This window comes from Neovison vison, chromosome X (assembly GCF_020171115.1).
Source record: "Neovison vison isolate M4711 chromosome X, ASM_NN_V1, whole genome shotgun sequence".
Taxonomy (NCBI): Eukaryota; Metazoa; Chordata; class Mammalia; order Carnivora; family Mustelidae; genus Neogale; species Neogale vison.
Genome location: NC_058105.1, coordinates 15,964,998 through 15,989,591, shown reverse-complemented (window position 1 = coordinate 15,989,591; position 24,594 = coordinate 15,964,998). Strand labels below are relative to the sequence as shown.

General features: G+C 43.7%; 1 protein-coding gene across 9 annotated transcripts in view; it reads left to right on the top strand.

The window, feature by feature from the left end:
• Positions 1 to 24,594, top strand: part of INTS6L (integrator complex subunit 6 like) — a 53,808-nt gene that overhangs the window by 4,130 nt on the left and 25,084 nt on the right. For 7 of the 9 annotated variants that reach the window (XM_044234270.1, XM_044234273.1, XM_044234271.1 and 4 more), the window contains 5 exons: positions 18,346 to 18,495; positions 19,316 to 19,405; positions 19,631 to 19,814; positions 20,086 to 20,214; positions 22,670 to 22,833. In XM_044234270.1, the coding sequence (XP_044090205.1) occupies positions 18,346 to 18,495; positions 19,316 to 19,405; positions 19,631 to 19,814; positions 20,086 to 20,214; positions 22,670 to 22,833 (717 nt within the window). Of the gene's footprint in view, positions 1 to 18,345; positions 18,496 to 19,315; positions 19,406 to 19,630; positions 19,815 to 20,085; positions 20,215 to 22,669; positions 22,834 to 24,594 lie in introns of those variants that run through there. The other 2 variants (XM_044234279.1, XM_044234278.1) reach the window with 2 other exon arrangements.

Genomic DNA, 24,594 nt, shown 5'->3' with positions numbered 1-24,594 from the left:
GTACACAGCTTGGATGAAAATCCCCATTTAATATTTGACGTTTCTAGTGTAATCATATAAGACTAATACATGGTTTTTAAAAAGTGGGGCTTGTTTTGCTTACTGGTTCTTAATAGTTTTGGCTGAGGTTCTGCTGTCTTGTATGTTTTGTTTTGCTATGAATCATAATTTCCTTTTATTCAGTGAAGAAAGTTGAGCCATGAGACTAGGGGATATAATACATATTCAGAATAGTTTGATGTTTGAAACTACTTTCTTAAAATGATTTCTTTTTTGTTGAAGGAAATGCTTTTTGAACATCAGACTGAGTCACTTTTCTAGAAATAGCTGAAACACATGTATAAATAGTGGGCAGTTGTTTGTTTGTTTTGTTTTTTTTATAAGTAGGAAGACATGTTTCAAAGAACTATCCCAAGTCTGTAATCTGAAAACACAGAGCACTTGAAAAAGTGAAATTTCCCCTGGAGTGTTGCTTTTTCACATCCTGTAGCTAGCTTGTTTTGCTTACTGGTTTGTTCCCTGGTATCTGCATGCCCGAGTCCACATGTGTCAGCAAAGGCAGCAGTTTGGCTTACAGATTTAGGAAGTAAATTTAATGCTTTTTAATTGATCTGTGTTCCAAACATGTGTTGGTATTTTAACTAAGGCATCCCGTTTTCCTATGCCTGCCCCCCTGCCCCACCCACTATATGTGATGGTCCTTATTTGGACAAAAGAGTGACTTAGAGGGGAGCCTTTCACTGTGGTTGGAAGCTAAGGAAGTACTTTTGGGTGAACTGGTAGCAACAGGGCCTGTGAGAGCAACCCGAGACAAGAAGGTGCACTCGAATCTCAAAATGCCACGAAGGGGGTGCACCAACTTCTATGATCAACTGTGTCTCCCCGGACCTTGCTTCCTTTTCAGCTGTCATTGGCCATTGCAAGCATGTGGTGGTGGGCATTTTGAAATAAGGGGAGAGGAGCTTTTCACAAAGTGAAAAGGCAACCTTCTGAATGGGGAGAAAATATTTGCCAATCATATATTGAGATAAGGCATTAATGTCCAACATCTATAAAGAACTCATCCAACTCAATAGCAAAAAACCAATCATCTGAGTTAAAAATGGGCAGAGGAGGGGTACGTGGGTGGCTCAGTCAGTTAAGCGTCTGCCTTTGGCTTAAGTCATCATCCCAGGGTCCCATAGTATCAGGCTTCCGGCTCAGTGGTGGCCCGCTTCACCCTCTTCCTTCTGCTGCTCCTCCTGCTTGTGCTCTCTTGTACTCTTCCTCTGTCAATTAATAAATAAAATCCTTAAAAAATGGGCAGAGGATCTGAATTGATGTTTCTCCAAAGAAGACATCCAGATGGCCAACAGGTACATGAAAAGATGCTCAATATCCTTCAGCATCAGGGAAACGCAAATCAAAACCACAGTGAGATATCACCTCCCATGTGTTAATGACTGTTATCAAAAAGACAAAAGATAACAAGTGTTGGCAGGGATGTGGAGAAAAGGGAACCTTGTGCGCTGTGGGTGGGAATGCAGACTGTGCAGCCGCTCCGGAAAACAGTATGGAGGTTCTTCAAGAAATTAAAAATAGAAATACCCTATGATCGGCTTCTGGGTATTTATCTGTAGACAATAAAAACAATGACTCAAAAGACACCTGCACTCCCAGTCCCCTAGGTTTATTGCAGCATTTTTTATAATAACTGAAGAAATGGAAGTAGCCTAAGTGTCCATCAATGGATGAAGGATAAAGAGATAGTGATACATGTATTATTCAGCTATACAAAAGAAGGAAATCTTGCCATTTGCAAGACATGGATTATGTTCAGTGAAATAAGTCAGGCAGAGAAACACAAATACCGTGTGATCTCACTTATATGTGGAAGCCAAAACAAACAAACAAACAAAAACCAAGCTCATAGATACAGAAAACAGATCAGTGGTTGTCAGAGGTAGGAGTTGGGAGGTGGGTAAAATGGGTGAAGGGGTCAAAAGGTACGGACTTCTGGTTATAAAATAAATAAGTCATGGGGATGTAATATATGGCATGGTGATTATAGTTAATAATACTGTATTGCACATTTGAAAGTCGTTTAGAGAGTAAATCTTGAAAGTTCTTACCACAAGGAAAAAGAAAATTTTGTAACTGTGTATGGTGATGGGTGTTAACCAGAATTATTGTGGTGACCATTTCGTAGTATATACAAATATGAAATCAATACGTTGTATACCTGAAACTAATATAATGATATATCAGCTATATATACATACATGTGAAGTAAATGCTTACAGACTTTTGTCCAACCTATGAATTAAATGTAGTTTACTGGAAAGAATTTCTCTTTTTTAAAAGATTTTATATATTTCTCAGCGAGAGTATGCTAACACGAGCGGGGTGGGGGGCGGAGGGAAAGGGACGAACCGACTCCCCACTGAGTGGAGAGCCACTCAGCTGGTCTCCCTACTTCTGGCCTTGCTCCCTACCGATTTCTCCCCCTCCTTGCCACTAAATTGGTCATTCTCATAATAAAAGTAAAATAAAGTCATCCCCCTACTAAAATCCTTTAGTGGGTCCCCAGTACATTTCGGAGTAGAATCTGGACTTCTCCAAGGCCTTCATGATCTGGCTTAACTTCCTAGCTGTGCCTTCTCCTGGACCTCAGGCTCCAGCCACAGTGACAAAGTCGGCCGGCTGTCTTCTCCAGACTCACTCTGCCTCTTGTTGTTCCCTCTGCCTGGGACAAACTTGGCCTGACATTCTGTACATTCTTGGTCTTCATTCTGTATTCTCCAGAGTCACCCTGCCCCTCTGCCCCACGTCTACTCCAAAGGGCGTAACAGCTTCCACTGTGGTCCCCCAACACTGTGCAGACCTCCACTGTGGCAATCAGCATGTCATATGGTGATTCTCAGTGCTCACGCTGGCTTCGCTAATGTGAGCTCCTTAAGGCCCCATATTTGAACTTCTTTCTCTTTGTGCCCCGAGCTCCGCGGGGAGTGCCTAGATTTTGGCAGGTACTCAAGAAATGGGAGAAAAAGACTTCAAGTAGTACATAAGTGAGACAGCTCCCCAGTCCCCACTACGGTTTCTGCTATTCTTCCTAAAGAGAGTGATCACTATTAACGGTTTGACGTGTTTATTGTTGATTACAGCTAGTGTTTTCACTTAGGTTCAGGTTTATAATTGGGGAAAATTGTGTCTTTGACAAGACCGATGTATGTGCATCCTTGTTTCTTTTGTTGGCTGGAGTATAACTTATATCCTGAGATACATCAATCTTAACGACCTGATACAGTTTTAAACCTTTCTCCATTCGTGGAAGCACCGCCCCAGGCCCAGCTACAGAACGTTTCCATCACCCACCGAAGAAGCTTCTTGCTGCTTCCTGCAATCCCTTCCTCCCCTGCAGGTAACGGTGGTCTGACTTTTATCACCACTGGGGTCATAGGATCAAAATGGTGCTTCCAAAAGAGAAGTCTGACAGTGGATTGTTAGCACTGTCTAGGGGCCTGTGATCTAGGCCTGAAAGATCTGGCCAGGGGGAGGGGCGGCAGAAGGGGAAAAGTCATGGTCCTAAGTCATCAAGAGTCATGAGGATGGTCCTTGGACAAAAGGTGACTGGAGAATGTGAATGAGGGATGGGGTGGGTCAAGAACAGTGGACTCTTAGCCAACAGCTTGGAGGTGAGGAAGGCGGGTAGGCAAGCTATGGCGAGAATCAGTTTCTCCAGTCAGGATTATAACGAGCTGTGACTGGATCACGAAAGGGCTCTGAATCCTCCAAGTTAGAGTGTGTACATTTTTCCTGGGATGAAGAAACAGAAGACAGTTGAAGAGCAATGGCGCCGGGTTTGTCTGTGTGCTTATTTGGTGATTATTCCAAATAATCACCTGGGGGGAGGGGATGAAGGAAAGGTGGGAGGGAACCCAGAAGCTGTGGGAGAAATTGCCTAGTTTTGCATTAGTGCTGACCACTTGAGAGCTCTCCGCCTTGAGGTTGGGATTGGGGTGGGAGGGATGGCAGAAGGGCAGGGCACAGGGAAGGAAAGGGCAAATCCTGTCCTCCTCAGGTTGCTTGTGCTTCAGGAAGATAATTAGAACCGTTTCTGGGACAGAGCTCTTAGTTTCCCAGAGTGCTCAGACATGGCTGCTTCCCAGAGAAGAGCGGGATTCAAGGACCCTCCATATGGGGGACCCTCTGTATGACTGGTCTGAAGACAGGACCCCGCTGATTTAAGTCCTTCAGTGAAAACCTCTTTGTAAACTGGCCTCCAGTTCCCTTTTGCAGAAAGCATAAATGAGAGATCCAGGCAGTCCCTTTGTGTGTGTTCTGGAAGGTCAGAACACACTCTCTCCAGGATACAATGTTCTAAAGGGTGATTAGGTTCCCAGATCTTCCTTCTCAGGAAAGCCTTTTTAACCCTTAATGTCGCTTAACCAGGGAGCTATTGTGTTTGTTATTGTTTCTATGGGGAAATGGATTTGGGTTTCCCCAATGTGTTAAAAACACATCCTTCCCCTCTTCCTCACAACTCCTGATGGCTAGTGGTCCAGGGGAGGGGTGGGGACACTCTCAGGGCTCCAGTAAGGAGGGTGAAGGACTGAGGTGGCAGTGAGGGTAGGCATAGATTTTCAAACATACCATTCATGTTTTATTATTTTTTAGTCTTTTTAATTCATTTATTACACACACACACACACACACACACACACACCACACACATTTTAGAGAGGGAGAGAGAGAGAGGGAGAGGAGAGACAGAGGGAGAGAGAGAGAGAGAACCTTGAGCAGTCTCCATGCCCAACCGGGGCTCGATCTCATGACCCTGAGATCTTGACTTGAGCTGAAATGAAGAGTCGGATGTTTAACCGACTGAGCCCTCCAGGTGCCCCACCATTAACGTTTTAGATCGGCCATATTTACACATTCAGTACAGTACCCTCTGGGCACATATGGCAGTCGAGCCCTTGAACAGTGGCTAGTCTGAATCAAGATGTGCTGTAAGTGTAAATTAAATACTTGGTTTTGAAGACTCAGTACAAAGATATATAAAATATCTCATTAACAATTTTTGGGTCGATTATAAGTTTAAGCAATCATACTCTTCGTATATTGGGTTAAGTAAAATATACTATCACTTTCACCTATTTCTGTTTTTTTTTTAAATGTGGCTACTTAAAAATATAAAAGGACATATGTGGCTTGACTATATTCCTGTTAGCAGTGTTAGTGTATATTCTTTCTTAAGATATGACGTTCATGTCCTAGAAACTATTTGCTAAGGAGGCTCTTTTCTCTTGAAGTTCTGTTTAAAATTAACACCATAATGGACTCATTTGTGCATGAAAGGTTATCATATAGTTCAGAGTCGATGGGTTGATAACCCCTGGCCTTGGAGCAAAATATGAAAGCATCCCATTCTTGTTTGAATTGAAAGCCAGTTCGGTAGCTTACACTTTTGGATACAGTTGGTGATCCAACTGGTTGGGTTAGAAGTGTTTTCCTGGGCTCAGTACAATAGAATATATGTGTGAACGCCTAATGTAAGCACAAGAATGCAGAATTCTGTTTGTAATATGTGCTTGCCAGTGGCCCTACATGTTGCATGCTTTTAGTGTTATTAGAAATATGTGACATAGCCCTGATTCGATTTATAGAGCTTCTTGGCCCAAGAATCCTTAGGAACAGCATTCATCAAGAAAAGTAGGATAAAGGATAAATTCTCCAGCTTGGCATAGTATAAAACCCAAGAAACAAAGGGGGTTTGTATCCCTGCTCTTACTGAAGGCGTTCTCCGTGTTTCCTAGCAGAGCCCTCGTCTTATATCATGGGGTGTCATCAGAAGCATTAAAAGGTTGGGGGACGTCCAGGTCCACAAGATAGGAGAACTCCCATGATTCCTCTCTCTAACCTTGGTCCTCCTGATGTGGGTTATTATTATTTTTGCCACTGTAAAGACTCCCCTTTAAGGAAGAAATAGCAATGTTCAAATCTGAGTCTGGAAGAAAGTGCTTTTTACAGATATGATTGGCCTTTATAACTACTTTCTTATAGTCGTGGACAGTAATACAGTCGCTTTCTAATAATGGCAGCTGACATTTCTTGAGTAAATTAGCCTATGTACAGGGCAATGTGCCAATGACTGTAGAGCACATAACTCCATTTCTCTTCCCAACCAGCCTAACTCAGAGAAACCCGGGGCCAGAGCTTGCTTATAATGCAGCCGAATAGTAACCCGGGTCTGTCTGTATTCAAGTCTTCAGTAAATGAGCCACTTTGCTTTACCTCCAGTCATGGGAGAGCTTTCCTTTTAATAACTTCCCACTGGTATTTTCTCATTATGATGTACGTGCTGGAGCCATGTTTTTTAGACAGAATTATCATGCTCTTATTTATAGTTGAGCGAGCACTCAATGAATGAAAATTATTACTGCCAGAGTTACTAGTTTTATTTATTTATTTTTTTTCCTGACTGTTTCTAGGTGAATATTGTGGTGCTCTCGTTTGTGAAATGGTTTGGGTTTTGATGTTCCCCAGGTTCTGCCCTTACCTAGGACGGTGTGTGGAGCTGGTGGAGATCATGGTGATAGGGGCTCTTTGTTGGGGGCGGAGTCGAGGGCCTGTCCTCCGGGCTGAGTCCACCCTCTAGAAAGACCTGTAGGCCTGAAAAAGCAATGGGCTAGTCTTCGCCCAGCTATTGGCTTCCAGAATCTGATCTGCCACTTTCACTTTAGCAATCTCCTGATACATGTTTTTCTTATAAGGAAAAGAAAGGTGTTCAAGATACGCCACAGTAACCGTTTCATTTCTTCAAATCCATAACCTGTGTGGAGGCAGAGTGGTTTTGTAGAAGCCTGGAAGGCTCCAGAACCTCCTTTGCCCTGTTTTATGCATCAGCCTGGGCCTTACCGAATGGTACCTTTTTCATTCCCTTCCCATCGCCCAGTCTCCCCGACCCCCGACCCCTGCCATACCAGGTAGCTTTTATTTCTTCTTGCTTAGTTAGGTTGGGAGAGGTGGATTTCAGAGGAGAAATGGAGATGCCCCCTGCCCCCACCCCACTCACTCGCTGGGGTCTTAACCAGAGAAAATGTGTATGAAGATTTTCGTGCTGATGTGTCCGACATTGGGAGGAGAAATGGAGTGCCATTTCTTAAACAGTGTTTGCCTGAAAATACCTGTCATTAATGGCATTTGTTCTCTCATTATCTATGTCCTGCCCTGTAGGTTGAATAGTTCAGTAAACTTAGTACCAAGAGCCAAGCTCTGGACTTAAATGCTAATGAACAAAAGACTGAAACCATTTATGTTGGTACAAGTGAGGAACAGTACTAGCGAGGAAAGTAAATATGATTTTTCAAGGTCTTAGAATTCACTATATAGCTACTTGGGCCAGTTTACTCATGTTTATTCTCATGGCCCTTGACTACGTTTGGAACTGTTAATACTCCTTCCTTCCAGAAGCTGTCTCTTCTGTATTCTTTCCCTGTCTTCCAAATCTGCTCCCTTGGTCAACTCCTTTATGGCTTCCAATATTCTTCCCACACAGATGCCTCTCCATCTTCAGCTTCTTACCCAGGCACCTGTAGCTGACTACAGGGCATCTCCACTTGGCTGTCTGTCCTGCCATCAGCTCATAGTAAGCACGTCAGGAAGACCCTATAGCCCCAAATCTATCCCCTCTTCCACATTTCCCAGCTTTCAGTCACCCAGGGTTGAAAGCCAGGCACTATTCAGCTTTGACCTTGTCCTTCCATTTCTTCTAAGACCTGTCCATCATCCCTTTGAAATGTCTTTTACATATGTTCCTTTAACGCAATTTCCGCTGCCATCACTTGAAGCTGGGTCTTGCCTGGCCTTTTGAGCTTTGACCACTGTGGTCTCCCCAGTGCCTCCCAAATTCCTACCCTTCCCCCACTGATTGCTGACTTTCTAAAAACGGCTCGTTTCATCATATCGACCCCTTTCCCCACCCAAGCTTTCAAAGACTCCCCACGTCTATGGATGCCATCCTAGGCCCACTGGGATCTGCTTCATGCCGTGAGTATAAAACTTATTCCGCATCATTTCCCCACAGGAGCCCTGTGCTTCAGCCACGCCTGTCTCTTCTACCCCCTGAGCTGGGTCTCCCCATTCCTGATGCCAGCCCTTAGAGCATCAGTTAACCAAAGGCGGTGGGGGGGAGACACAGAGCCCAGATAGCTGGAGGCTGGGGACGTCATGGGGGGGGGGGAGAGAAAGTGAACTGGCAGCATTCCAATAAGGCTGTGACATGAGGGGGTGGATGTGACAGAAGGTGCTTTATTATAAAGATGCCAATTTGCAAAAGGAAGGGGGGGAGGGTAGAGTATGACCTTTGGAGGCTGACTAGCCTAACTAGACCAAGATGTGATTTAAATCGGCCTGCAGTTGCCTGGAGGCATGGCTGTGTCCTCAGGAGCCCCGTCTCTCTTGGCGTTTGTCTGTGTCCCAGGGAGCCTGCAGAACTAGACAGTAGACAGCAGGATTGTGGGGGAGAATATCTAGGCTTTCAAACAGCCATGGCATTGGAAAGTGAGGGTCTGTCCTGGTTTATTTCTTGCAGGTGAAAGCTGAGAGTGGGCGGGGCAAAGGTCTCTATTTTTCTTAAAAGCTCACCCATCTGTGTCAACGTTGGGATCTCTACCTCATAGTGACGCTTCTGAGCTGTGTGTTAGAAGTCTGGTTAAGTCTAGGTCCTTTTTACAAAAATAAGTTTCTAAAAAGTGGTCATGGTACATCCTGTCTGGTGGTGTCCCGTCCCCCCCGCCCCGCCCCGTCACGTCACGTCACGTCACGTCACGTACCTGTGGCTAGGGATGTCAGTTTAGGACGTAGCCACAGTCTGCCACTGATTAGATAGATTCTTGACCCTGGGCAAGTCACTTCCCTTTTGTAGAGTCAATTTTCTTATCTGTAAAATAAAGGGATTGACTAGATTATTTCCACTGTTCTTTCCGGAAAAAGTACAGGTCAGACTGTATAACTGAAAGGCATGCAGGGGAATAATTGAGGCATGGAATTCAGGGTGATTTCAAAATTGCTTTAAATTTTAAGAAAAATGGTTCCTGCCCATGCCTAATGTGCTTTCTTACACACTGATTCCTTACATCAGGGAATGTCACTCCATTTTAGTGGTAAATGTCACTCCATCTTGTTGGTGTCATTTCTGTTTGCTGCTAACAGATCAGTGATTCTCAGCAATGGTTATGTCTGAAGAGTATGAAACTTTTTTTCTGAAGAGTATGGAACTGACCTTGTGTTTCTTTTTTTCTTTTTTAGATTTTTATTTATTTATTTGAGAGCGATAGCGAGTACCGGCGCACGCACACACGGTGTGAGCCAAGGTGGCTGGGGTGGGGGAGGGTGGTGGCAGAGGGAGAGGGAGAAGCAGGCTTCCCGCTGAGCAGAGAGCCTGATACGGGGCTCCCTCCCAGGACCCTGGGATCATGACCTGAGCTGAAGGCAGACACTTAACAGACTGAGCCATGAAGGCTCCCGCTGACCATGTATTTCTGTTGGGATTTTCAACAATGAATATAGGTTACTTATATAGTGGAAAAACAAAACAAAACAAAAACTGCTCATAAAATTTTTTGACAAAATAATTTTTTAAAAAGTCTAAGGGTGCCTTGGTGACTCTTGGTTTTGGCTCAGGTCGTGATCTCAGTATGGGGGCTCTGTGCTCAGTAGGGGGTCTGCTACTCTGTCTCCCTCTGCTCCCCCCACCCTGCCCCTACTTGTGTGCTGTCTTCTCTCTCTCTCTCTCTCTCTCTCAAATAAATAAATACTCTTTAAAAAAATTAGTCTGGAGGAAAGAGATGCTATGTGATCTTTTTAAGTCATGAGTGGCCATTCTGCGGTCTCCTCTGTTCCATTCATTCTGTAGTGCGTGGGTGGCTTAGGCTCACTCTGTCCTTGTGTTTTTCCAAGGCCACCTTTGTTAATCTGTATTTTGTGTATGTGTTCATAAACGTGTCTCCTATCGAAACCCAAAATCTAAACATTTGAACACGTGATCTGCGCAGTGGACTTTTTTTTTTTTCTGATAATAGGTCAATAGCTACAGTTGAAATGGTCTGTAAGTGAGAGAGGTAGCATTTAACACTATATCTGACCGAGTTTGGCAAATTCTTTGCTACTCCAAGTATTTTTTTTTTCCTTTCGTAACAGGGCAGTTGACTCTCAGAGAAAAGTTTCTAAAGTTTGGTTTTTATGTGTTCGCATCCTCTGGCAAAGATCAAATTTCTTTTGATCATATGCTTTCAGGTGAGGGGTGTGCTACTTCACAATTTCATCCTGATTCTTCTCTGGGGTAAGAATTGAAAACTCATAAATGCATTTTGCAGATATTTTAGACTAGTCTTTAGGATAACAATCCTATCCACTAAAAAATCCTACTAAAATCCTACCCGCTAAAAACAAACCAACCTCATACTTCTAAAGAGATAGAAAAAAAATCCATGAATTTTGTGTCAGTAGACTCAAACTGTGAATTATTTCTTTGCCCATTTTACTTAAAAATAGGTGTTCATGGTGGCACCTGGGGGGCTCAGTGGGTTAAATGTCTGACTTTGGCTCAGGATTAGGCCCCACATCGGGCTCTGTGCCTAGTGGGGAGACTGCTTGAGGATTCTCCCTCTCCTTCTGCCCCTCCCCGTGCTTGTGCTCTCTCTGTCTCTTTCTCTCTCAAATAAATACATACAATCTTTTAACAAATAGACACTCATTAGGGCCTTAGCCATCTGCTGGAAAAACAGTCCTGCAGGCTACAGACTGTCAGATACATTTCTGCAGTGTACTGGAGGGGGGGCAATTTCGTAAGAACTTTTTTTTAACAAGTAGAGGATTCAAATAAGCCAGAATTTTTGTGTGGTCATGACTGGTAGTATTTCCTGAAGCACGTGGATGGAAATTAATTGGTGGACCGAAACATAGAATGGTAGCATTCAGAGTTCTCAGGGAGAGAACTGATTTAGTCAAATAAACACACTTTGAGTCTTTTAGCAAGTTCCGGACATTACATGCCTCTGGGGAAGAGACTTTGACAATCAGGAATCCAAGAGAACTGAATATTCTTAAAACCAGTAATTTTATAAGAAAAGGCTATATTAGTAATGCAGAATGATAGACCACCTCTTTTGAACCTGAAAGTCTGTCAGTACCTTCAGTCCCCCGAAAGTGAAATCAGTCTAAATCGTGAGTTTTGAGGGGGAAAAGATATCAGGGTTAGAAAATATAATACCAGGAGAAAGTTTTAAAGGACATGCAAGAGGCAAGACAATTTCACTCTTTTAATGGTACGGTGTCTTCCTAGTGTGTATGTAGTTCATCATTTAACAAGCTCCTTTCTAAGTGTGTGGCCTGTAAATACAATTTAAAAAGAAGTTTGAATGTTTTAAGGTGGTTCGGCTATCACAATGGTCTGTTTACATAGGAGGGCAAGAAAACCTTGTCTTCTCTCTCTCAGAATTAGAGTCTGTTTTCATTGTGAGAAGAAAACTGCAGAAGTTTTAAAGTTTTAACTCGCGTAGTTATTCCATATAAGGCTAAGGGCAAAGACCAAGGGAAAAGTCATCTGTCTCCTCAAGAGACAGAGTTGATTGGAAAAGCAGGGCTTCCTACTCTCCATGTCATTCCGTCTCGCTGTCCGTTTACCAACGCGAGAACGGCATGCGATGACAAAGTTGATCGAACGTCAGATGGGAGAAGAGAGTAAGTTGGTTAAAAACCGCGGTGGAAATTGATTTAGTCCGATTGTCGGGAGTCACTGCACACCCAGTTTGCTCGCAGCTTGCGGAGAGCAGATGGAAAAAAGGAAAACAGTTTATCTTTCAACAGGAGAAATGGTGGCCCTGCTAAACTTAAACCCTTTGGCTTTAACTTGCGACATCTGGGGAAATACTCAAATCCATTAATCATCTGCTTTGTAACCACCTCGAAGAAGAGCCCAAAGTCCAGGATGGCCCTCTGTATGGGATTATGAAGGGCAAATATTACCATGTTGATTTCATTTCCTTTAATAAAAGATTAAAAAAAGAAGTCTTGTCAAGGAGAGGGAAGTAATGCGTATTGTCTCCTTTTTATTCATCACGGAAGGCTTACTAACAAGCTACAAAGACTTGGGTAGAGCGGAACTATTACTTTTCAGGGGAATGGCCAGGTAGGCTTTCGGGTGTGTGTGCCCAGAATGGGTCGGTGCAGTGGCTCAGCAGGAAGGCAGAGGGACACAGCCATCGTGCCCTTCCAGTGAGAGAGCTCAGCTTGTGACAAGCTATAGTTCTGCCCTTTGAGACGATTCCCCACTATTCCCTTTCCATAGCTATCACCCTAGAGAATTGGAATTACTCACTTATTTCTTGATTGATAAGTAATCCATTTACATAGTTTTTAGGGGGGCACTTGTCTTGTGGAAGGTTAGCTGCAGCTGTCCTAAGTATGTTTTTCAGTTACCTTTGAGGGGGAGAATAACAGCCTGTTCATTAAGTTTGCACGTGAGGCTAAGCCTAACAAGGTCATTTATATTTTGGAAAAGGCTTACGAGTGCCCTTTAGAGATGGTGCAGGGCTTTTCCCGAAGGGCTCTAGTGCCTCTCCCACATCCCCTTCAAGGACAGTTGATCTGCTCTTATCTTTGTGACTTGTTTATACTTCCTGGCATGATTTCGAGGGAGGGAAGGGTTCTCTTGTTTAAAAAATAAAAAGTCAAAATAAATAAAAATCAATGAATCAGAGAAATGGTCTGGCCAAAATGAGATGAAGTTCAGGAGGGACGAGTGTTAGGATGGGGACGTGTGGGGGAGCGGCTAAATGACACCCCCTCCTTTCCCTCCTCCATTGAAACCAATGGCGAAGTAAGACACAGGAGCCAGCCAGAGCTCTAAATAGTGGCCATTTTCCTGACAAAGGCTGGACTGGAGGACATAGCCTAGGCGTGTGTTCCCAAAAGTTTCCCAAAAGTGTTCACACTTTGCTAGACCTCCCCTATAGGTCTGTTGTAGGGGCAGAGCTTACCCCTTAAGCAACATATGTCGGAACATACCAGAAAATTAGAAGGAGTTTCAGCAACAGGCCTGTAGGGAGCATGCCAGTTTCCTGTTGCCAAACCCGGCGGTCAGATAAGAAGATGGAAGGAAGGCGGCAGAGGAGAGTGGAGAGTATTTCTTTTAGGCTTGGCCTTTCCGGGGAAAGGAGGGGATATTCTCTCCTTTCTGTGGTGATCTGAGGGGGGAAAGAAAGAGCTAGTAGCTAGTCAGTAGAGCTGGGCTAGAACCCAAGGCACTGATAGACCAAAAGGCCCATTCTTTCTCTGTTGGTATTCAAAGACGTTTTCAGTTGACTATACAAATTTCAACCAGACCTGAATTAAAATATTAAGTTGTGAGGTGTTTCCTTTCTGTAAGTGGGATTTATATAATGGTATGGAATTAGAAGATGTGAAAACTCAAAGGGGCCTTAGAATTGGTTTTTCAGCCCTTTCATTGCTTGGATGAGGCAACAGCCCCAGTAAGGGGTCACTGACTTCCTCTGGACCAGTTGCTTCGCTAGTTCATTACAGCTAGGATAGACCAGGGTCTTCTAAGTCCTTGGTCACTGCTCCACACACCTGACTGGTCTACGTTTAGACACAGGGAAAGGAGGCTTCAGTGAAATGAGCTCCGAAAGTTCCATTAAATGTATGAACTTTTAAGCTGCTGTAGCAAGGCTTGTCTATGAGGTGAACGTGTGGAATGTGTGGAATGGTAGAAGATGCTCTAGTATGGCTGTTTAAATGGGTGGTCTCTAACCTTAGGCTACTTGAGTTCAAATCCTCGCTGTGTCATTTATTAGTTGTTGGATCTGGATGAGTTGCTTATCCTCTCCGAGCCTCAGCGTGTTTATCTGTAAAATAGAAATAAGAGCAGGGTGATGGCAGCGCCTGGACCGGGAGGGTACTGTGCTTAGCCCGAGTGACGTCCTTAGCCTAAGTGAGGTCCTGACACGTTGGCCCAGACACTCATTTACCTGTCGTTCTCATTCAGCACCACCATCGTCGTCATCACCATCATCATTTGACTTCTGGGAGACTTTTAAAACTTGACCTGTGAAGACCCTAAACTCTTTAGGATTTCACTCATCCCAGCTTATCCCTTTGTCCCAACCTCTGTTCCTTCCGTGTCCTGGGCTTGAAGTTTTGTCATCACCTTCTGCTGCTCTCTCTCCTGAGGCCCATACATGGTCTGTCTGTCACCAGGTCCTATCTTGTTGGTTTGAAATGTTTCGTAGTTAACCTCTTCATTCCCATCCTAATTACGGCCCTGATGCCCTCAGGCCTGGATTACTAATTCAAGTCCCCTAGTTTCTTTTTCCTGACCACAGTTTCTCCTTCCCCAATCTTTCCTCTATGTCATTGCCAGATCGACCTGCCTGAGACCCTGCTTTGATCCCGTCTCCCCTTGTCTTGCAGTCTGTAATGCGTCTGTTGCATCTCTGCTCTCTTGCCTGACTTCCAGGTCCTTCTAGAACATCTCTCTCTAGCCAACAGACATATAATGCCAGCCATACACAAAATGTAACGTTTTCTAGTAGCCATCTTAAGAAGTAGAAAGAAACAGGTGAAACTTTTAGTAATGCATTTTATTTAACTGTGAATATTCAAATAAGTGCAACTCCAGAGTGTGACTCCCTGCCGCTGTCACCACCCCCCCAACAAGACCTACTTAAGTCTTTTTCCTGGTTTAGGAAAACAAAAGAGTGATGGTAATACCATGCCTAATTTGTAGGGTTGCCCTACACAAATGGGAAATGGGAAAGTGCTTGGCAAGCTGCAAAGCTCCATAAGAATGTATGGAACTCGGGGCGCCTGGGTGGCTCAGTGGGTTAAGCCATTGCCTTCAGCTCAGGTTATGATCTCAGGGTTCTGGGATCAAGTCCCGCATCGGGCTCTCTGCTCAGCGGGGAGCCTGCTTCCCTCTCTCTCTCTCTGCCTGCCTCTCTGCCTACTTGTGATTTCTCTCTGTCAGATAAATAAATAAAATCTTTGAAAAAAAAAGAATGTATGGAACTCATCATCATGAGTCAAGGCTTTATGGACATGAGAGTAGGATACCTTTGGAGTACGTTGAAAGAAAAGACTGTATTAAGAAGGTAAATGGCAGTGGGGGGTGCCTGGCTGGCTCAGTCAGGGGAGTGTGCAACTCTTGATCTCAGGGTTTTGAGTTCGATCCTACATTGGATGTAGAGATGACGCCGAAATAAAATCTTAAAAAAAAAAAAGGAAGGTAAATGGGCTGTCCTGAATTCATTTATTACAAAAAGTCAACTCCAAACAATGAAGAATAAAATGAGAATGAGAATGAGGAATATAAACATCTACTTTCTGCCACTAGCTCTTTATAATTACCTTTTGGGAAGAGATTTGTCACATGAATAAAGTTCTGTAAATATTGAGATTAACTCATTGGCTTTTTCCCCTTCAGCATTGTGAGGAATGCATTGGGGGACATTTGGTTTTTCTCTTGTAGGAGCTAGACTGCTCCCAAGATGGTTATTGCTTTGGAGAGTATGTGTGGCCCCCACACTTTGTGGTTCCAAGATGGGAGGAGCATCCAGATTTCTTGTACTGCAAAGAAATTGTGTATTATTCATTGCAAAGATTTGGAATTGACCTAAAAACAATGCCAGTGATTCAGGTCCAGAAACAATTAGTAAAATGCTTTCAATCCATAGTATGAAGGGAAACTCAAAGGGCAGTTATTCCGACAGATTGATTCGTAAGACGATGAACAATCAGGATACATTATTTTACATTTGGATGAGTTATAGTGTGCTTGCTTAAGTGGTACCCATGTCTTATCCCAGCCCTTTCCCAAATCAAGTGTCTGTTAATTTTTCTGGTCATGCCTTGGACTGCTTTGTGGCTCCCAGAAGTTCAAGGCTCGCTGTAGATGTCATGCCGGGTTTACGGTGTGGAAGGAAGATTGCTCAGTGAAGTTAACTCCAGAAAAGAAGTCAACTTTATAAAGTGAATGGGTGAATGGCGGACCATTCTCAGGTTTGCCCAGGCCACAAAGCTCAACCCCATGGACAACCTTTCTCCCTCACCCCGCCCTTCTGATTAGCTCCTAAGACCTTATGACTCCTCCTCTGAAATACTTCATTCCTTGGCAGCCTCCTCTCCCCGCCCCCCCGCTCTAATTCAGGCTTTCATCACTCTTCCCATAAATTATTGCAGCAGTTTCCAAACCAGTTTCCCTGCTTTGAGCTTTAGTCTCCCCTCCACTCCCCAATTTATTCTTCAGTTCCCCAGCGGAACGATCTTGCTAAAATCCAGATCTGATCGTGCCACTCCCCTAATTAAAAACCTCAAGTCATTCCCAGAGCCAACAGATAAAATCCAAACTACCCAGCACAATGTACAAAGCACCAAACAGTCAGGGCCCCGCTTATCAGCCTTGCCTCCTGTCGTGTACCCAGAACAATGGTAATCAAAGTACTTGCAGTTCCCCATGAAGCCCAAGCCTTTTATGGATGCTCAGTTCTCCTTGGTGTGCCCCTCCATTCCCACCGTCAGGGTGGGACGCCCCATGCTCTTCTGCAGATGCCCCATGTTGGGTGAGAAACCCTCCCCGCCTTTCTGGCCACTTGTCCCTTCAGCCTCCAGAACTGCGTTTCTCATTCCTCTGTGGCAGAAGCTCCTCAAGGGCTGAGCCCTTTGCATATCCTCTGCATGTATGGGGCCTGTGCAAATGTGCTGACTGAAGGATAGAATTGGGGTTGTCCCTCCTGACTGCAGACCTTTCTCTTCCGCCATGAAGAAGAAAGCTTATTTTTGAATTCACTGTGATTTGTAACCTGCTGTTATTCGTAGGTATTTGGTGAGGACAGTTTGCACCACAGGCCTTCCTTTTAAGTAAAGTTGAGTTTGTCTAAGCCAGTAAGATTTTCTTGGGGCCATAAGGAATTATTCTTGGGCTCTATTCCCTGGGCGCTGGAAGTCATAGCTACAGTGTGCCAAAGGACACGTAGAAAAGTTTTACCTCTAGATCCTTTGCTCTAGAGGATCTGTTAGGAGTCTTTAAAAAAAACCAGCTAAGCTCATCTTTAATTTCACAGACTCCCAGACTATTGGACTGGACTGGATCATAACCAGGTTCTGGACTGTTTGGCACGAGGAGCACCATTCTCACAGATCGCAAGGGGAATGAGTCCTCCCTCCAGTTGTGTTTTGCGCAGCCTCCCACAGTGTCCCTGCTTGCCTAACCCTCTTCATTTGCAGAGAATACAATTTAGGTCCTCAGAGCCAACGGTTTTGCTGCGGGTCATGCAGACCCTGCCCCCTTGCTGTCTCCCACTCATCCTGACCGAGAGACTGCTTCTGGAGACTGGGGAAACTAGCGAAGAAGATCTAGCATTTGCTGTAGTTGTGTGGCTCATGGACAGGATGCCTCCAGCTAAACATGACATTTAAATGCTTTACTTTATCGCTTATTATTTGCTTTTGCTTCCACTTCCAGCTGTTCTGGCGCAACTGGCATGACTTCAGCCTTCAGCATCTCACACTGATGCCTGTGGGGTTACTAAGACTCAAGGAGCCATTCCTCCCACCAAGTGGCCGAGCTGTGCTATTTGCTCTCTCCCTGGCTGGCCTCCTCCTCTCTGACCTGGTCTTAGCTGCCAAGTCTTCATTTGGCTTCTCTTCTTAGCATTTGGTGCTGCTTTGCTTTTATGGCCGTGACCGACCAGTCACCGTGATCGTTCCCTTCTCTTCTACCAGCCATTCAGTCACAGCATGTTGGCTGCTGACCTTGGGTCTTGGGTTCTTGGCTGGGTGCCAGGGGTTGCTGCTTCTTTGCCAAGACACTTAAAATTTCTTTCTCCCCCTTTTTCTAGATTTGGGGCTTTCTGAATGTTTGAAGATGCCAGAAGGGTTGTGTCCAAAGAGTTGTGGCTCTATTCCTAGAATTGCCCCTTGACTCTTATTTAAAGTGAAAATATTGTTTGAGAGGAAGTCTTGGTTAGAAAAGTTCAAGGAGATCAGACACTCAAAGAGCGAGTTGTCTCTGTCAAGGACATGCTCATCATCCTTGTCAAAGTATTATAAATACTGAGGTGTTTGGGTAGGTTCGATTGGACCCGAACAGAAGATCGGACGAATGCACGTTTGCATCTTTGCTGTTGGTCATTAATGCTGACAGATCTTTCTGAAACTGATTGCTTGCTTTAGTTCCACTTGGTCAGTCAAGACATAGAATAGAATTAGATCAAGGAACTATTAATTTGTTAGAGGTTTAATACTTGCACTTTATATATTGTTCATTGTATAATCGGGAATTTCTTTGTAAATGTTTGGTTTCAGGCTGGTTGGAAGGAAAATCACGCAACATTCATGAGTGAACTAAAAAATCTTCAGGCTTCTGGACTGACTACTCTTGGTCAGGCTCTAAGATCCTCATTTGATTTGTTAAATCTCAATAGATTAATATCTGGAATAGACAATTATGGACAGGTAAAAAAAACTTTGAGTGAGTATAGCTAATTTATTTTGGTGACTTGGGGCAAGAGTTAAAATTGGGCGTGGTTACGAAGTTTTCTGCTACTTTTCACAACTGCCGAAAGGAAGTCCGTATCTTTTAAATATCTGCTTTAAAAAAGATCCCTCTTTTGGGGTTGGGGGGGGTCCTTGTATGTGGCTTGATTATAACATATGTCGTGAAAATTGCCTCCCCATCATATCATCAGATATCTGAGAATGGGATGAACAAATTGCTGAGAAATACTGGAATGAGGCCATTAAAGCGAAATTTTCAGTGTCCTGAACTCCCTCATCTCTTCCCAATTCAACGGAAAAGCCCTAGAATAAAGAAAGGCAAGATAGCATCTGGTGCTCCTGCTGTCCTTACTCTAGAAAACTCTGTGCACAATAACCCAGAGTCACTGTCCTCATCCCAGAGCATAAGTCACTACTGTCCCCCAATCCGTGCCAGAATTTTGACTCAGGCGAATGGATTCACGGGTGTAAAGGCTGCTGCCCTTATAGTCTCTTTAATATCTTTCTTTTATGATTACTTGGAAAGGAGTATTTGGATGTTATAGTTTTGGGAGCTCCTGAATGATATGAATTCCTCAGTTTATTCGGAATGGTACCTCAGCAGGGATCCTTATTTGGGGTCCCACCCACTTCATTCCCTAATTTTTTCCTTCTTATTTATCCAGGCAAATTTTATCACACACTTGAGAGATCCCTGGCAAGGCAAATGTTAAAAAAAAAAGTTTAAATACAATTTTATTACTTTATATGGCTCTAATACTTTTTAAATGTATTTTAGGGGAGAAATCCATTTTTTTTAGAACCATCTATTTTAATTACCATCACAGATGGAAACAAGTTAACGAGTACTGCTGGTGTTCAAGAAGAGGTGAGATTTCTTTTTTTTTTTTTGAGTTTCGTTTAAATGGCAGAGAACATGGCGCTATTTCTGTGGCAGGCCCGCGTTGCCAGTTAAAGAATAAGTTTGATCAAACCTTCCATCTTCATGAGCCCTGAAAGATTACCGAGTCCATGAAAGAAAAGTGACCCTTTTAACTCTTTCTTCTGTTGCATGGGTTCTTATGATGAAACTTCTCAACTTTTCCCTTATCAGCTTCATCTCCCTTTGAATTCTCCTCTGCCCGGAAGTGAACTAACCAAAGAACCTTTTCGTTGGGATCAAAGGTTATTTGCCCTGGTGTTGCGTTTGCCTGGATTGGCTTCCATGGAACCCGAGCAAGTAGGGAGTGTACCGACTGATGAGTCCGCCATCACACAGATGTGTGAAGTCACAGGAGGTATTGGCAATATCTCATATTTCTAAAGGAAGAATCCAGAACGGCAGGGTATGGTTTCTCTTAAGCACCATATTCTGTCTTGTCTTGCTTTCCTTCAGGATCTTTTAGCGCTGCTCCTTCTGCTTGTCATGAGCGTGAGGTCTGCTTCCAATGTAGTTATGATCAGTCCAAGATTCAGTCCAAGATCTATTGTGGGATTTCATATGCTTATATTGTTAAATCATATTTTATTGGATCCAACTTACACTGTTTGTTCTTCCTTCTGGTATAGGTCGCTCCTACTGTGTGAGAACACAAAGGATGTTGAATCAGTGTTTAGAATCTCTAGTTCAGAAAATTCAGAGCGGCGTAGTTATTAACTTTGAAAAAACGGGACCAGATCCACTTCCTGTCGGAGAAGGTACAGTAGATAATTTTTTTTTTTACCCTGGAGAATGATCTGAGACAGAGAGGACATTAAACTCATAATAGACGTGGTCTTTACTCTCTGCATGCATTCATGGGGTTGCAAATACTCATCCAAACAACTGCCATTCACTCACTAGCTGGGTGGTCAGATTCTAACAACTTTAATTCAGTGTCAGATCTTCTTAGAATAATTCCTTCCATTCCCTACCTTTTTCATATCCCCTGGTCCCAGTCTGGGGATGTTCTGTGTTATTCATCTCTCGATTCACGAGATATGTGGAGAATCACTTTGGAATGCCACTCAACCAGTAACCTGGTGTTGGTCATGTGAGCCCTAAATGTGCCAAGTCACCTTTACGAAATCTGTGTTTGTCACTGCATGTCAGCAAGAGACTGTGAAAGTTTGTCCAGAAACTGCTAATATCCTGTAAGATCCTACACTGGGAGTTTCCCGGCCACTTTTTAATGGCCGAAACTTTTTGAGTGACATTTTACAGAAAGTTCAACGTCTCAAAAGAGGTGAGCACAGAAGTACTTTTGTATAAGGGGCGGGTCTTCTCCCTCATGTGATCCCCCGCTGCAAGGCTTTCTGGGAGCCCTGTGCAAGGCTGCTGCTTCTCCTCGTCCCTGTGCGCTCACACACCTCATTACCATGGTGCTTGTCTGGCCTGATGCATACATTGTCACTGCGTGGCCACAGTCAGTGGTGGCTGCTCAGAAAGACACACGTTTCTGTCTGAAGCCATGGATCCTGTGGTTCGTGACCGTTTTCATGTTTAGTTCCCGGAACCCTTTAAGAAGCTGTTGGAAACCGAGACCTCTCTCCCTAGAATAATGGACATAAGCCACACAAAATACAAATTGGTATTTAATTCTAGGGTTTCTCGAACTCCACTTTAAAAACACCCATCACAGAAGACTGAAGCCTCACAGCCTATTTGAGATTCATGTAATTAATTGAGGAAGGACATGTTTGTTCTCTTGCTAATGATTGATGGCTCCGTCCATACTTTTGTGTTCGTTACCTTAAGGTGAACTGGGAACTGCCCTATGGAAAGCCTGTTGGATTTGGTGTCCTGTAAATAGCTCATATTTTCTTTTTTTTTAAATTTTTTTAAAAGTTTTTTTTAATTGATTTATTTGACAGAGAGAGAGATCACAAGCAGGCAGAGAGGCAGGCAGAGAGAGAGAGGAGGAAGCAGGCTCCCCGCTGAGCAGAGAGCCCGATGCGGGACTCGACCCCAGGATCCTGGGATCATGACCCGAGCCGAAGGCAGAGATCTTAGCCTTAGAGATTCTCACGAAAGCTAAGAACTCTCTCAGAAAAAGGCACATCCCCAGAATTGTGAGCTCAACTTCAGGGGTTGTCTCTTGGTCCCCCGAAACTTTTACATGTATTCCCTAGAGATCGGGGACCCTAGTAAATCTTCTGGTGTAAAGTAATTACTTGTTTAAAGTAATGCTTAAATAAGTAAATCAAATGACCTGTAATTTAAGAAATATAACTCAAATAATTAAAACGTCTCTTTTACAAATATAGACCATTGAATCATTGCATTAAAGTTTATATAATTCTGCCTTGTCTTCTTTTGGGGGGACAAATGAAATATGCTAGTTTAAATAATTAAAACACATTCAGGATGCATTGTTCAGCATTATACAATGCCCAGTTTCCATGGACTTTTAATGGTGCAATGGGAAACTGTCATGAATTAGTCCCTTGAAGCCTTTGCTCTATATTCCCTTCCCCAAACTTTATACATGGGTTGTCCTGTCAACATTCCTTCTATCTTTGAGTGAATCTGGATTGTTTTAATTTTGCCTTTGTGGTCATTGGGTCTGTTTAATAAGGTATACTTTAAAAAAAAATAATTGGGAATAGAAAGAAAATCTAAATGGAATTTGTGACCTATTTTTGTCAGATCCCCCAAATATAAAAACTGTACCAGGGGATGAGCGATCTCATTTGCCTACTTTGGAAAAATAACTAGTGGTTTGGTGTGTGTAATATATGTGTCCAAATTTAGAAAATTGAAAACTAATTTTATTTATTTTTTTTGAAGATTTTATTTATTTATCTGACAGAGAAATCACAAGTAGGCAGAGAGGCAGGCAGAGAGAGAGGGGGAAGCAGGCTCCCCGCTGAGCAGAGAGCCCAATGTGGGGCTCGATCCCAGGACCCTGGGATCATGACCTGAGCCGAAGGCAGAGGCTTCAACCCACTGAGCCACCCAGGTGCCCCGAAAACTAATTTTATAATAGTTTTCCATGTAACTAGATGTTGCGGGCATATTTAAGGATGGGGGTGGGGTGTTGGATTAGAGGGACGGATTAGATGAAAAAAATGCTAGAGAGAACATTCAGAAATCCCAGTAGAGTCTTTTAGTTCTTTCATTTTTCATGAATGACCGTTTTAGCTTGTTTTGTCTTTGTTGTTTACCTTTTAGATGGACTTATGGATTCAGCCAGGCCAAGCAATTCATTTGCTGTTCAACCATGGCACAGCTGTCATAAGCTCATTTATGTACGACCTAACTCTAAGACTGGTGTTCCTGTTGGACATTGGCCAATTCCAGAATCTTTTTGGCCAGATCAGAATTTACCTTCACTAGTAAGTGTCATAAAACAAAAAGGTAAACATCGTTTGGATTTTCAGTTTGCTGATTACAGTGACCTTTGTAAAATTGCTTTGAGACTTTTAAGTTACACCTTTTATCTCTGGCTGGAAGTCTAAGCTTGTACCTAAAAAAGCCAGAGAGGACTTCCTTGCTCTTTTGGCATTCTTTCTTTTCGTTGCCTTTCGCCACTTGAACTGCCCACTTTGGATGGTAAAGCAAAGCATAATTATTTTTGATGGCATCACAGTCTGTGGCTGGGTTTTTATTTCCCCTCAGCTGACTTGATTGACATGGGAAATGCCATGCCCAAAGAGGGCTAGCATTGTTTTTCGCACACATCCTCAGGAAATGAAAACTTAGCTTGCGCCTCACATAGGTTCTAGAAACACATTAAAAACAGAAGCTCTTCTGCTTCCTCCCAGGGAGTCATTAGACATACAGTGGACCTTCGTGGATCTGCTTTTCATCTTTTTGTACTCCATCGACTTGTTTCCTTGGCAGTGTACCTTTCAATGATGGATAATTAAGCAATATTTTAAAAATGATCTCTAAGTCAGGGCTTTTCTTTTTGTTCACTGCATTGGGAGAGGAGGGTTTGACATTGTAGTTGCTCCTAGTACCAGATCAATTGGCTTTTTGGGGGAGAGGGGTGTCTGATAATGAGGGAAAGCATATGAAACCCACTCTGCCTTCATCTTCCGCCCCCCAGCCTCTGCACAAAGGCCAGAGTGATCCTTCTTGTGTGGGGGGAGAGGCGCAAAAAATGATCACTACGCCTTCAGTTCAGCACCTTTCCAGTCAGCCGCTCTGCATTCTGTGTATGTTTTAGAAATTTCTGTCATGAACTGCATTTTCTTCTGGATTACTCCTCCCTTCCTTTCTTTCTCTCTTTTAAAAAAAATTTATTTATTTGACAGAGAGAGACACAGTGAGAAAGGGAACACAAGCAGGGGAAGTGGGAGAGGGAGAAGCAGGCTTCCCGCTGAGCAGGGAGCCAAAACCCGGGGCTCCATCCCAAGACCCTGGGATCATGACTTGAGCAAAAGGCAGATGCTTCACCAACTCGGCCACCCAGGTGCCCCGTGGATTATCCTTTCTAGGCTCCTTCTTTTAGGAGAGGCCACGAGGACATAGGACTGAAGCCACTTCTGCCCCTGCTGTGGGTGAGGGTATATCTCTTCCGCCTTTCCTCAGCGCTCCGAGGTACACACTGGTCGGATTTCAGCGCCCAGTTGCTCTTAGCTCCAAACCCCAGAGTGAATGTTTCAGTTATGAATTTATGTCATTATTGCTAGTGACAGGGCTTCACTTGTGTCTTTATGGCTTTTTAAAAATTGGCTTAAATTTAAGAAGCCAGAAATATTTCTCAAGTTTAATTTAGATGAAAATCAAGGGGGCGCCTGGAAGGCTTGGTTGATTAAGCAACTGACTCTTGATTCCAGCTCCGGTCATGATCTCAGGATCATGGGATGGAGTCCCATGACAGGACGCCACGCTCAGTGCAGAGTCTGCTTGTCCTTCTCCCTCTCCCTCTGCCCCTCCCCCCATGCTTGCACCCTCTCTCTCTCTCAAATAAATAAATAAAATCTTTGAAAAAAATGGAAATCAGGAAAAATTGGAACGAAAGCAATTCCAGCTCAGATATCACCCCCGTTGCCATCCCTCCAGCTTTAAAAGCACTTTGATGGCTGTTTCCTTTAGCTCCCAGGACAGATCTTGTAGGTGTGTAAACCACAAACACCAAGGAGCATGGT